Source organism: Equus quagga, chromosome 16 (genome assembly GCF_021613505.1).
Source record: "Equus quagga isolate Etosha38 chromosome 16, UCLA_HA_Equagga_1.0, whole genome shotgun sequence".
Taxonomy (NCBI): Eukaryota; Metazoa; Chordata; class Mammalia; order Perissodactyla; family Equidae; genus Equus; species Equus quagga.
In genome coordinates this window covers 65061816-65076403 of record NC_060282.1, presented here as the reverse complement: position 1 = coordinate 65076403, position 14588 = coordinate 65061816, and the positions used below count along the sequence as shown (strand labels likewise).

The following is a 14588-nucleotide window of genomic DNA, read 5'->3' as shown; positions in this document are numbered from 1 at the left end:
GGAAATGTCACAGTTTATTTCCCAATGGCCGTTAAGTACAATGATCTTAAAATGCCTGTCGTGTTCATTAGAACATAAGGTTTCTGGGGCTGAAGGAAGGGAGGCTATTGATAATGAAATGGCTGGCGGAGGCTCAACCAGACTGTGAAAGCTTTTGAAGTCCATGATGATCATACAGGCAAAGGGAAGCCAGCACAGTTTTTGACAGGGGAGTAATTTGGTCAGACTTTAACTTTACAAATCCACGCTTGCCGCCAGCGCATAAGATGGGTTGGAATAGAGAGAGCTGATAGCCAGTTTCCAGCTATTGAAACAGTCCTAAGAGATGGATGGCCCAATCCAGGGCATTAGGAATGAAATGGAGTGAAGGAGACAGATTCTAGACTTTCCAGGGTTTTACACTGGACCTGGCGACCCGCCTGTACGCGAGTTTTCAACACGGGTGTGGACGAACGCTGCTGCTCTAAGGGAAGCACGGAACCCAGGAGAAGGGTAGGAAAATGACACGGTGAAGTTCGAGATATTCTGACTTTGACGGGCTCCTGGGACACCCAGAAAGGTACCGAGCACCAGGGCGACGTAACTCAGGGCCCGGAGTTCACTAGTTTCAAAAAACCTAAAGCTAAAGCTCTGGGTATCACCTTGTGTAGAGCGGAGGTCCTGGGAGAGGATGCAATTTCAAGGAAGCGGAAAATGGAAAAGACATGGAAGTCTGTGGAAGAGAACTAAATAAGCGAACGGAGGTAAAATTCTACAAGTCCTCCAAGAGTCTAAAGAACCCAAGTGTTGGTTCGTTCGGAAGAGGCGCGTGGGTCGTGTCTTCTCCCCTTGCCGCGTCAGCAGGGAAAACACCTCACAACCAAAGCGGCCGAAAGCGAATCCGGCCTCACAGCCTGGGACCCAGGACCCCTCCCACCCACAGCGGCCACCTCAGCTCCCGCGGCCCCGAGCCCAGCAGGACGTTACACCCACCCCTGCGCCCACCAAGCTCGGCCGGTCGCGCGGCCTCGCGCCACAGACCTGGGAAGGCTTTTCATGCGCATGCGCGCACCTCCCGGCCGTTGGAGGCGCGGGGGCTGTCGGGACTCCCCACCGCCGCCTCCCAGTCACCCGGCCAACTAGTTCCCAGTTCTCCCTCCCCTTGGATTTAATCGCTGCTGGTCCTTCCCCGCAGGGCAAAAAAGAGAGAAAACAGAAACGTTTGGTTTTCCTTGTTTTCATACGCCAAGGGTGTCTATGTTTGTTTAAAAAACTTAACTCTCCCGGTGGGAATGCAAAATTGTGTAGTCAATTTGGAAAACGTTGCCGGACTACCTCAAAGGACTAACCATAGAGTAGTTAGATGACCCAACAATTCCACGCCACGTTATATATATTATACATCCATAACGAGAGAGAATTTAAAACGTATGTCCACACAAAAACTTGCACACGAATGTTCATAGTGTTCACCATAGGCAAAAAATGGAAGCAAGCGATAAGTGGATAAATAAAATGTAGTGTATCCATACAACGGAACGTTACTTGGCCGTAAGAAGAAATGAGGTACTAATAAATGCAACACGGATGAACCCTGAAAACGCCATGCAAAGTGAGAGAAGCCAGACTCAAAAGGCCAAATATTGTATGATTTCGTTTATATGAAACTGTACAGAGAGAAGGTAGCTTAGTGGTTGCCTAGAGCTTGAGGGGAAATGAAACGGAGAAGGACTGCTAATGGATATGGGGTTTCTTTTCCTTTTTAAAAATTGTAGTAAAATATACATAACAAAATTTACCGTTTTAACCAATTTTATGTACAGTGCAGTGGCAGTAAGTACATCAACGTTGTGTAACCTCATCACCATCCACCTCCAGATCGTTTCCATCTTCCCAAACTGTGAAACTCTGTACCTATTGAAGAACAACTCTTCATCCCTATGAGCCCCTGACAACCACCATCCCGCTTTCTACCTCTGAGAATTTGATTACTCTGTGTACCTCATAGAAGTGGAATCATAGGGTACTTGTCCTTTTGTGACTGGCTTATTTCACTTAGCAAAATGTCTTCAAGGTTCACTGTGTTGCAGCATGTCAGAACTTCCTTCTTTTTTAAGGCTGAATAATATTCCATTGTATGTGTATACCACATTTTTTTTATCCACACATACAGGATTTTTTTTGAGGTGATGAAAATGTTCTAAAATTGATTGTGGTAATAGTTGCACAACTCTGAATAAACTAAAAGCCAGTGAATTTTACACATTAAACGGATGAATTGTGTGGTATCTGAATTAAATCTCAATAAAGCTGTTACCAAAAAAACAAACTTAGAACTCGTGCTGACTCCTCCCCCATTAGCATTACTTAGTACAATCGTCAATCCTGCTGTATTGCATGGGCTGGCGGATCGTGGGGGTGGAAGGTTGCACCACTTTCCATGGAAAAGTAATTGAGACCATCTCTTTCAATATTTAACAGGAGTTAAAAAACATCTCAGAGTTTGTTTCTCTTGAGGAATATAATCTACATTAGTGGTGAGGTGAGGAAAATACTCTGCTGGAGTAGAAATTAATTTGCAACAGCAAAGGGCTGTGAAAACTGTCTTGTACCACAATTGTGTGATCATGAATACTATTTTAGATGGAAAGAACTGGGCTATGGTCTGATGATGGGTCTTGTATTTTAAGGTAGAATAAATTCTTCAAAAAGGTATTCATATATTTTAAAGTTTTGATTAATCAGTTATAACTATAACAATTAATTTCCATGCCAAAGTAATAACAGAGTTTTTTTTATCAAGCAAGTCCAGTAAAATCTTCTAAGAGGTTTTATGTGTTTAATACATCCTCTAAAATATGTTAGGCACACAGCATTTACAACCTCAAGTATTCAGTGCATTACTGTACGCTGCAAACTCTCTGAAATGACATGATATCTAGAGTCAAAAGTTTATTGCTTCTTATTGCTACATTGCTGTAAATACTTTATGATTACAGAATGTTTCTGAACATCACTAAGAAATTTTCAATGGTAGGTTGAGAATTAGAAACTTCCCAATAGGTCAAAAATTTTAAGTAGATATCCAATGTGTAAAACTAGTACATCACGCAAGAAGCAACATTTATTTTTAGGTACATTCATGTAGAGTATTTCTTGGCCAGACTTGTAGAGAGGAATACTTTTTTTCTTTTTTAAAGATCGGCACCTGAGCTAACAACTGTTGCCAATCTTTTTTTCTGCTTTTTCTCCCCAAATCCCCCCAGTACATACTTGTATATTCTAGTTGTAGGTCCTTCTGATTGTGCTGTGTGGGACACCACCTCAGCATGGCCTGATGAGTGGTGCCATGTCCGCACCCAGGATCCAAAGCAGCAAAACCCTGGGCCGCCGAAATAGAGCGCTCGAACTTAACCACTCGACCATGGGGCCAGCACCAAAAGGAATACTTTTTAACTGATAGGTTCATCTTAATTTTTTAACTTAGGGAGTTGGGGTATGAAAGAGGACTGTTTTATGCAAATCAAAGTCCCTTCACATTCCATTTCCATCCCCTCCCCCGTTCTTTCTCTCTTCCAGCAACTACACAGGACCTGCTCACACATTTTTTTTCTTTTTTCTTTTTTTTGGTGAGGAAGATTGGCCCTGAGTTAACATCTGTGCCAATCTTCTTCTATTTTGTATGTGGGACGCCTCAATAGTGTGGCTTGATGAGTGGTGTATAGGTCTGTGCCTGGGATCCAAACCTGTGAACCCCAGGCCATGGAAGTGGAGCATGCAAAATTAACCACTATGCCACTGGGCTGGCCCCTCTTTTTTTTTTTTTAGATTTAAATTTTTAGAGCAGTTTTAGGTTCAGAGCAAAATTGACCAGAAGGTACAGAGAGTTCCCATATACACCCTGCCTCCATACATGCATAGCCTCCTCTATTATCAACACCCTACACTAGAGTGTTACATTTGTTACAACTGATGAACCTACCAATATTGACACATCATAGTCACCCCAAGTCCATAGTTTACATTAGGGTTTACTCTTGGTGTTGTATATTCTATGGGTTTGAACAAATGTATGACATGTATCTACCATTATAGCATCATAGAGAGTATTTTCACTGCTCTAAAAATCTTCTGTATTATGCCTCTTCATTTCTCCCCCAACCAGCCCCTGGCAACCAGTGATCTTTTTACTGTCTCCACAGTATTGCTCTTTCCAGAATGTCACATAGTTGGAATCATACAGTATGTAGCCTTTTAGATAGGCTTCTTTTATTTTGTAATATGCATTTAAGCTTCCTCTATGTATTTTCATGGCTTGATAATTCATTTCTTTTTAGAGCTGAGTAATAGTCCATTGTTTGGATGTACCACAGTTCATTTATCCATTTACCTACTGAAGAACATCTTGGTTGCTTCCAAGTTGTAGCACTTATGAATAAAGCTGCTATAAAAATCCATGTGCAGGTTTTTGTGTGAACAAAAGTTTTCAGCTCTTTTGGGTAGATACCAAGGAGCACTATTAGTGGATCATAAGATGAGCATATTTAGTTTTGTAGGAAGCTGCCAAACTGTCTTCCAAAGTGGTTATGCCATTTTATTTTCCCACTAGCAATGAATGAGAGTTTGTGTTGCTCCACATCCTTGTCAGCATTTGGTGGTGTCAGTGTTCTGGATTTCGGCCATTCTAATAGGTGTGTAGTGGTATCTCATGTTTTAATTTGCATTTCCCTGATATGTGATGTGGAGCATCTTTTCATATGCTTATTTGTGATCCGTATATCTTCTTTGGTCAGATGTCTGTTGAGGTCTTTGGCCCATTTTTTAATTGAGTTGATCATTTTCTCATTGTTGAGTTTAAGAGTTCTTTGTATATTTTAGGTAAGAGTCTTTTATCAGCTATGTCTTTGCAAATATTTTCTCCCAGTCTGTGGCTTGTCTTTTCAATTCTCTCGACATTGTCTTTTGCAGAACAGAAGTTTTTAATTTTAATAAAGTCCAGCTTACCATTATTTCTTTCATGGATTATGCCTTTGGTGTTGTATCTAAAAACATCAACATACTCAAGGTTATCTAGATTTTCTTCTATCTTCCAGGAGTTTTAAAGTTTTGCATTTTACATTTAGCTCTGTAATCCATTTTGAGTTAATTTCTGTGAAGGTGTAGGGTCTGTGTCTAGATTCATTTTTGCATGTGTATGTCCAGTTGTTCCAGCACCAGTTGTTGAAAAAATTATCATTGCTCCATTGTATTACCTTTACTCTTTTGTTAAAGATCAGTTGACTACACTTGTGTGGGTCTATTTCTGGGCTCTCTATTCTGCTCCATTGATCTATTTGTCTATTCTTTTGCCAATACCATATTGTCTTAATTACTGTAGCTTTATAGTAAGTCTTGAAGTCAGGTAGTGTCAGTCCTCCAACTTTGTTCTTCTCGTTCAAAATTGTGTTGGCTATTCTGGGCTTTTGTCTGTCCATATAATGTTTAGAATCAGTTTGTTGATATCCACAAAATAACTTGCTGAGATTTTGACTGGAATTGTGTTGAATCTATACATCAAGTTGGGAAGAACTGATATCCTGACAATATTGTCTTCCTTTCCATGAACATGGAATATCTTTCTATTTGTTTAGTTATTTCATTCCCTTTCCTCAGAATTTTGTAGTTTTTCTCATGTAGCTCTTATACATATTTTGTTAGACTTTTACCTAAATATTTAATTTTTGGAGGTGCTAATGTAAATGGAATTGTGTTTTTAACTTCCAATTTCACTTGTTCATTGTTGATATATAAGAAAGTGATTGACTTTTGTGTATTAACAAAATACATATTTTTATGTTGTATCCTGAAACCTTGCTATAATCACTTATTAGTTCTAGGATTTTTTTTGGTTGATTCTATTGGATTTTCTACATAGATAATTGTAGCATCTGAAAAGACTGTTTTCTTCCTTCCCAAACTATATACCTTTTCTTTTCTTATTGCATTAGCTAGTATTTCCAGTACAATGTTGAAAAGGAGTGGAGAGGAAATAGCCTTACCTTCTTCCTGATCTTACTAAGAAAGCTTCTAGTTTCTCACCATTAAGTATGACGCCAGTTGTAGGATTTTTGCAGGTATTCTTTTCAAGTTGAGGAAGTTCCCTTTTATCCCTAGTTTACTAAATTTTTATCATGAATGGGTATTGGATTTTGTCAAATCCCTTTTCTGCATCTATTTATAGGATCATGTGATTTTTCTTCTTTAGCCTGTTGATGTGATGACTTACACTAATTAATTTTCCAGTGTTACCCCAGCCTTACGTACCTGGCATAAATCCAACCTGGCTGTGTTGTATAACTCTTTTTATACATTGTTGGACTCAATTTGCTAATATTTTGTTGAGGACTTTTGCATCTGTGTTCATGAGAGATATTGGTCTGTAGTTTTCTTTTCTCGTAATCTCTTTTTCTGGTTTTGGTATTAGGGTAATCCTGGCCTTGTAGAATGAGTTAGGAAGTTTTTCCTCTGCTTCTATCTTCTAAAAGAGATTGTAGAGAGTTGGTATAATTTCTTCCTTAAATGTTTGGTAGAATCAGCCAGTGAATCTCTAGACCTGGTGCTGTCTGTTTTGGAAGGTTTATTGATTTAGTAGACCTATTCAGATCATCTATTTCTTCTTATATAAAATTTGGCAGATTGTGTCTTTCAAGGAATTGGTCCATTTTATCTAGGTTATCAAATTTGTGGGCACAGAGTTGTTCATATTATCTTTTTAATGTCCATGGGATTTGTAGTGATGTCCTCTCTTTCATTTCTGATATTAGTAATTTGTGTCCTGGCTCTCCTTTTTAGTCTGGCTAGAGGTTTTTCGATTTCATTGATCTTTTTACAGAACCAGTTTTGGTTTCATTGATTTTCTCCACTGATTTCCTGTTTTCAATTTCACTGATTTCTTCTCTAATTTTTATTATTTCTTTTCTTCTGCCTAGTTTTGATTTAACTTGTGCTTCTTTTTCTAGTTTCTTAAGGTAGAAATTTAGATTACTGATTTTAGATCTTTTCTACTTTTTTAATATATGCATTCAATGCTATAAATTTCCCTCTAAGCACTGCTTTCACAACATCCCACAAATTTTGATGTTTTTTTTCATTTTCATTTAGTTCAAAATAGTTTTAACTTTCTATTGAGATTTCTTTGACCCATGTGTTATTTAGAAGTGTGTTGTTTAATCTCCACACATTTTGGGATTTTCCAGTTATCTTTCTGTTACTGACTTCTAGTTTATTTCCATTGTGGTTTTAGAGCAGACTTTGCCTGATTTTTTGAAAATTTGAGGTCACATTAGCTTATGATTTCTATTATTTTAAATTTGTTAAGGTGTGTTTTATGGCCTAGAATTTGTTCTGTCTTGGTGAATGCTTCATGTGAGCTAGAGAAGAATGTGTATTCTGCTATTGTTGGATGAAGTAGTCTATAGATGTAAATTAATAATTATATATATAGTTGATTGTTGTTGTTTTGTTCAACTATGTCCTCACTGATTTTCTGCCTGCTACATCTGTCCATTTCTGAGACAAAGGTGTTGAAGTCTCCAACTATGACAGTGGATTCATCTCTCTCTCCTTGCAGTTCTATCACTTTTTGCCTAATGTAGTTTGATGCTTTGTTGTTAGGTGCATACACGTTAAGGACTGCTATTTCTTCTTGGAGAATTGACCCCTTTATCATCATGTAACATCCTTCTTTATCCTTGATAACTTTCCTTACTCTGAAGTCTGCTCTGTCTGAAATTAATATAGCTACTCCTGCTTTCTTTTGATTAGCATGGTATATTTCTCTCCATCCATTAATTAATTAATTTTTGGGGTGAGGAAGATTCACTCTGAGCTAAAATCTGTGCCAATCTTCTTCTATTTTGTATGTGGGTCACCACCACAGCATGGCTTGACAAGTGGTGTAGGTCCACATCTGGGATTTGAACTCACAAACCTGGGCCGCTGAAGCGGAGTGCACTAGACTTAACCACTATGCCACAGGGACAGCACCCTCCATCCATTTACTTTTAATCTGTATGTGTCTTTATATTTAAAGTAGATTTCTTGTAGACAACATATAGTTGCATCTTGTTTTTGGTCCACTCTGACAATCTCTGTCTTTTAGTTGGTGCATTTAGACCATTTATGTTCAAAGTGATTATTGATATAGTTGGATTCATATTTACCATATTTGTTACTGTTTTCTATTTGTTTCCTTTTGTTTCTATTTTTGTCTATTCTTTTTCTGCCTTTTGTTGTTTTTAATTGAGCATTTTACATGATACCATTTTCTCTCCTTTCTTACCATATCCGTTAAACTTCCTTTCCTCCCTCTTTGTTTTTTTAGTGATTGCCCTAGAGTTTGCAATATACATTTACAACTAATCCAAGTCCTCTTTCAAATAACAGTACACTGCTTTGCAGTATAGTGAAGTACCTTATAATAACAAAATAATCTTAATTACTTCCTCCTGTCCCTTCTATCATTGGTACTACTCTTTTTACTTATACAAAAGCATTAAGCATATATGATATATACATGAGCATACATAATCAAATATGTTGTTGCTATTATTTTGAACAAACTGTTATCTGTTACATCAATTAAGAATAAAGTTTTTATTCTACCTTCACTTATTCCTTCTTTGATGCTCTTCTTTTCTTTATGGAGATCTGAGTTTCTGACCCACATTATTTTCCTTTTCTCTAAAGAACTTCTTTTAACATTTCTTGCAAGCCAGGTCTACTGGCAACAAATTCTCTCAATTTTGTCTGTCTGAGAAAGTCTATTTCTCCTTGATTGTTAAAGGATAATATCACAGGGTACAGAATTCTAGGTTGGTCTTTTTTTTTTTCCCCCTCAACACTTTAAACATTTTACTCCACTCTCTTCCTGCTTGCATGGTTTCTGAGAAGTCAGATATAATTCTTACCTTTGTTCCTTTATAGGTAATGATTTTTCCTCTGGCTTTTTCAGGATTTTTTTCCTTTGTTTTCTCTAGTTTGAAAATGGTATGCCTAAGTATAGTTTTTTTCTTTAGCATTTATCCTCTTGGTGTTCTCTCTGAATCTGTGGTTTGACGTCTGACATTAATTTTGGGGATATTCTGTCATTATTGTTTCAAATTTTTCTTCTGTTCCTTTCTCTCTTTCTTCTCCTGGTAATCCCATTATGTTACACCTTTTGTAGTTATCCCACAGTCTTTGGATATTTTGTTCTGTTCTTTTTAGTCTCTGTTTGCTTTTTCAGCCTTAGAGGTTTCTATTGAGAAATCCTTAAGCTCAGAGATACTTTTCTCTGCCGAGTCCCATATACTAAGCCCATCAAAGACATTCTTTATTTCTGTACTGTTTTTTATCTCCAGCATTTCTTTTTTGGTTCTTTCTTAGGATCCCCATCTCTCTGCTTACATGACCTATCTGTTCTTGCATGTGGTCTACTTTATCCATTAGAGCCCTTAACCACAGTAGTTTTAAACTTCTGATCTGATAATTCCAACATCCTTGCCATATCTGGTTCTGATGCTTGCCTTGTGTCTTCAAATTGTTTCTGCCTTTTATTATGGCTTGTAGTTTTTTCTTAGGAGCCAGACATGATGTACTGGGTGAACAGAACTGCTGTAAACAGACCTTTAGAAATGTGGTGATATGGTGATGTATGGGGGAAGGGAAGAGGCCCATAGTCCTACGACTAGGTCTCAGTCTTTGAGTGAGCCTGTGCCTCTGGACTGTGAACCTAACAAGTGTGTTTCTCAGTTTTTCCCTCTCCCTTTAGGTGGGGCAGGCTGGCTAGAGTGGACTTACCATCATTGAGGTATAAGAGAAAAATTCAACACAGCAAGGCTGTATTACCTACCATCTGGAAAGAACTGAAAAAAAGTCCAACATACTGAGATCAAATTTGACCATTTGAGTGGGTCTGTTTTACTGTTTGTAAGCCTTCTAGGTTTCATGAGTTAACTAAAAAAAACACACAAATACTGACAACTCATTGTAGACTTTCCTACAAAGATTTAACTAAAATGAAAGTGGAAAGCTCTGCTCCCTAATACAGTGAATGCTGAAATATGTTAGAAAAAAATAATCCTTGAGATATATTCCTGCAAAAGAGAATTTACAATAAAAACTTATGGGCCAGCCTGGTGGCGCAGCGGTTACGTGTGCACATTCCACTTTGGCGGCCCCAGGGTTCGCCGGTTTGGATTGCGGGTGTGTACATGGCACCATTTGGCATGCCATGCTGTGGCAGGTGTCCCACGTATAAAGTAGAGGAAGACGGGCATGGATATTAGCTCAGGGCCAGTCTTCCTCAGCAAAAAGAGGAGGATTGGTGGCAGTTAGCTCAGGGCTAATCTTCCTCAAAACAACAACAACAACAACAACAACAAAACTTATGAGTCACACTTGAACACAAGATTTGTAAAGTCACCAAATATGTCTGGTTCTTCCAGGAAGCAGGGTTATGTAGAGTGATGTAATGCTTTGTTTTAAACTATTCTCTTAGGATTCATATGGTGACCTATCGTTTTCAGTACAATGTGTAAAAATAACTTTTTATTTACAGTATCCTTTGATTGGCTACTTCACTGCTATAAATCTCACTCTAAATTTGTACTTCTCTATTAGCTTTTTTTTGTTTAATATTGCTTTAAATCATTCTCTACTATCTTGCCTTTGGTTAAAATATTAAAAAGTTACATTTCAAGGCAGTTATATTTCTTTGTGATTTAATTACCTCCGTAAAAATAGGTATAATGTAAAGAAACAGTAAAATGAGAAATACTTTTGTGTAGGGGTCCTTTTAACTACTAAGGATATGTTAAAAGGATTACAAATGGCTTATAATACAACATTGGTAAGATACCAAAAATACTAAATAAATGATATGAATCTCCTATTGGAATGCTCTCAAGGGAAGTTAGAGAGTAATTTCTCTTACTATTAGGTGAGTAAAGGAGAAGAAAGTGGCAGAGAAGAAACCTTATCTTTCTATAGCCGTGAATCCTTCTGAACATCTGAACAACGCTACGTGGCACTCCTCACCGCATGCTGACCTCATTGACACACAAAACTTGGCAAACCATTTCAAGATGTTTAAGCCACCTGAAACTCATCTGTATATACTTTGGGGTTTCATATAATGAACCTTGGGATATGGAATAATCTGTCAAAACAAAAAAAGTAAAAATTGCCTTAAAAGGTGAGTGGCAGAAAATTCCCCTTCAAAAACAGAGCTTTCAAACTACATATATGAGGAATTAAGTTATCAATTTTAACATGCTTTATTGAAAAAGTCATTCCATTATCACCAAAAATGCTTCTGCATACCCACTCCCACTTTTCATACAGTATATCATATACAAAAAAATGATTTGTAAAATATCTGTGTAAAGTTTTGTAACATTACATCTATGGATAACATACTAGTTACAGATATGCTAAAAGATATTGGTAATGGTAAATTTCTATAGTGGTAAAATTTTATAGTAATAAATATTTAGAATATTTAAACCATCTTTCAAATGTTTACCATTGCTGAAATTACATCCAAACAGTATTTGTTGGCTCTCTTGGTAAATATCTTAAGTTCAAAAATTATTTTGGCATATAAAAACTTTGAACAGAGCACCTGCTTCCAGTATATACGTCACTCAGCACCTCTCCCTGAATATGCCAAATTTTGTAATTTTCAGTGTTGGCTATGATGTGACAATGGGTAGGTAGCCCTACACTGTACCATAAGCAATAAAATAAGAGGTATGGGTAACAGGAAGAATTGAGACCTTTGCGGGGGCCGGCCCGATGGTGCAGCGGTTAAGTGTGCACATCCGCTTTGGCGGCCCAGGGTTCACCAGTTTGGATCCTGGGTGTGGACATGGCACTGCTTGGCAAGCCATGCTGTGGCAGGCATCCCACATATAAAGCAGAGGAAGATGGGCACGGATGTTAGCTCAGGGCCAGTCTTCCCTGGCAAAAAAGAGGAGGATTGGCAGCAGATGTTAGCTCAGGGCTAATCTTCCTCAAAAAAAAAAAAGAATTTAGACCTTTGGGTTTCCTTAGGCAATAACCAAGAAATGGTTCAACTTTTAAAAGGGTATATACATTCTTCTACAAGACTTAGCATGCTATAAGAGAAAAGATACACTTGAAACTTGAAAGAGATTTTGTTCCCTAAATATTAAACGTCAGCCTATCATGATCTAGTACTTTTTACATGTGTCCAAATATTTAGTTAAAATTTTTTACTTTTCTCCTTCACACATATAAATAATTGACCACTATTGAAACCATGACCAATTTTACTTTAAAATAATGACAGGCACTAGATGATCATTAATCTTTTTGCTAGTTTATTATACCATATAAGATTTGTATTTCTTGGGATCTGAGAAACATCAACATTCTATTTTAAATTTGTTCTTAAAAATATACAATATTGCACTTTAATTTTTGGCAGTTTAAGGATCAGCTGAGTAAAAAAAAAATCATACTTGAAACTACAGTTATTTTGCTTTATAATAAGCAAAGAGCTTTGTGTAAAAGCAGAACTTACAGTAGTGCCAAATAAACCATATATTTACAGTGTTGCTATGAAAGTCTTACCTCTAAAGGAAGATTCAGTGTATTGGATGCAAATATTATTAATCTAACAAAAGCACACTCTCCTCCCCCATTCTGCTGAACAATTTTAAGCCAAACAGTATTGGTGTGGAATGCTTTTGCGATTCCTTCCTCAAGAGAAAATACACAGAAAGAACGCCTATTCTTGAAGCATCTAAACTGGGTCACTAAACTTTTTCACAATGTTTCCTATATGACTTGAAAAATTTCTACTCTAATAACTGAAATTCCAAGAAAGCATTCTTTCTTAGTTTTTCTGTAGTTATTCTCTTTCACAATTACAAGTACACAAGTTAGTTGGTTTTTAATATGATTTTTAAGGTAAGATTCCTGTACTTTTTCTAGATACTGACTATGCATCTGCCTGAATTATTTTTAACTTTTGTTACATTGTAGTGAAACTCTATAAATTTATACTGACCCAGAATCTGCTATTCTACTTTTTAATCCCCATATTAGGTAAATACTGTAGAAAGTTCAGTATTTTTCACTTATCAACTAGGAAGGTTTTGAAAAGCTTTTTGCAGAAGCAAATACCAAGATTTAGACCTACTTAACAATATATTAAACATTCAAAAGGATCAAAAAGAATATAAATAGAATGTATTTGTAACATAAATACATGACACAGAGACATTCATATTTGGCACCACCTAAAAAAAAATTCAGCAGTACTTTAATTACTCTTCAGATCTTTGGGACTACTTAAAATTTCTAACTATTAAACTTTTACTTTTCCTCCAGAGGAAAAATAATTCACAAATTTGAATTGGTATTTCAAAAGCAAAGAATTTCCTTTCGTTACTTCTTAATGTGATCCGCAGAATAAATGGTTATTCAAAGTGTTAGCTAGCAGCCAATGTGTTAACCATGCTTTTACATTTTAATCCTACCAAGAACTGATTATGTCAAACACTGATTTATCATGGAAAGATATGGTTTCTTCTTAAATAACCATGTACCAATTGCATAGTTCTGATCTGAGAACAAAGGTCAAAGTAGAGAGTTACAAAGGCATTAATATATGTTAAATGAACTGAAACAGACTGTTGAAAAACAGTCTATCTTGGGTGCATGTTAGTGTAAACTTAGAGGGAAAAAAACAGTCATTAGCAAAAAAGTTTTTTAAAAATAGGTTAATGCTAAGAACAACAGCTTTTAAAATTTCTGTTTAAAAATAAGCTTAATAAACAAGAGTACAAATTTTAATTCAAAACTTAGCTCTTTGAAATGCCCTATTTTCTGGCATACAGCAGAAAATACATTTTTCATAGTTTTTAACATTACATGTAAAAATGAGGCACTAGTTAAACATATTTGAATATATTCACAAACAGGAGTTTCAGTCTCATCCGTAGGCTTATATTTGCTCAACGGTTTCTGGATGACAAAGTGTTCACAAAAATAAGTCTTCTGAAGGAGGTGCGTAAGAGAAACCAAGGAATGCATCGTCCGCCTCCAGTACGCTGGCGTTCACTATAGAATAGTCAGAAGACACACACACAGAATACGGAACTGTTTCTTCTGTAAATGCTGCATCAAAGTTCCTGATATCATCTGGTCCTGCCTAAAACATCAAAAGTACACTGTTATTCACCTTAGCTTTTTTCCCCTTAATTCAGTCCTACATTAAAATCCTTTTATGAATTTGTATATTTATTCCTGGCAAGTTTAGATGTCTTCCTACTTCATCATTTCTTCAAAACACTTTCTGCTTTCCTCTCCTGACTGTTATTATTTGGGTGAGGTTATCTGTCCTTCTAACAGTTAAGGCTCTTGTTGCTGGGTCGGGGGAGGAGAGGTAAGAGTGAGGAAGGCTAGCATAACAGAGTCCTTAGCCATGTTAATTTGAATCTCAAGCCCTGCAACTGACTCCCTTTCGCTCTTCCCATCGCCATCTCTAAGTTTAGAGAAGGGGCTCAGGTAGGTTGTTCAGGACAGCATTTTGCATTTGAGCTTCCATAAAATGCCTG

The 14588-nt window shown here is 36.9% G+C and overlaps 1 protein-coding gene across 3 annotated transcripts in view; it reads right to left on the bottom strand.

Moving 5' to 3' along the window:
* Positions 1-12326: 12326 nt before the first annotated feature.
* SGK3 (serum/glucocorticoid regulated kinase family member 3) overlaps positions 12327-14588 on the bottom strand; it is a 119604-nt gene continuing 117342 nt past the window's right edge. For all 3 annotated transcript variants that reach the window (XM_046641889.1, XM_046641891.1, XM_046641892.1), the window contains exon 17: positions 12327-14182. In XM_046641889.1, the coding sequence (XP_046497845.1) occupies positions 14012-14182 (171 nt within the window). In that variant the 3' untranslated portion in view covers positions 12327-14011. The remainder of the gene's footprint in view (positions 14183-14588) is intronic.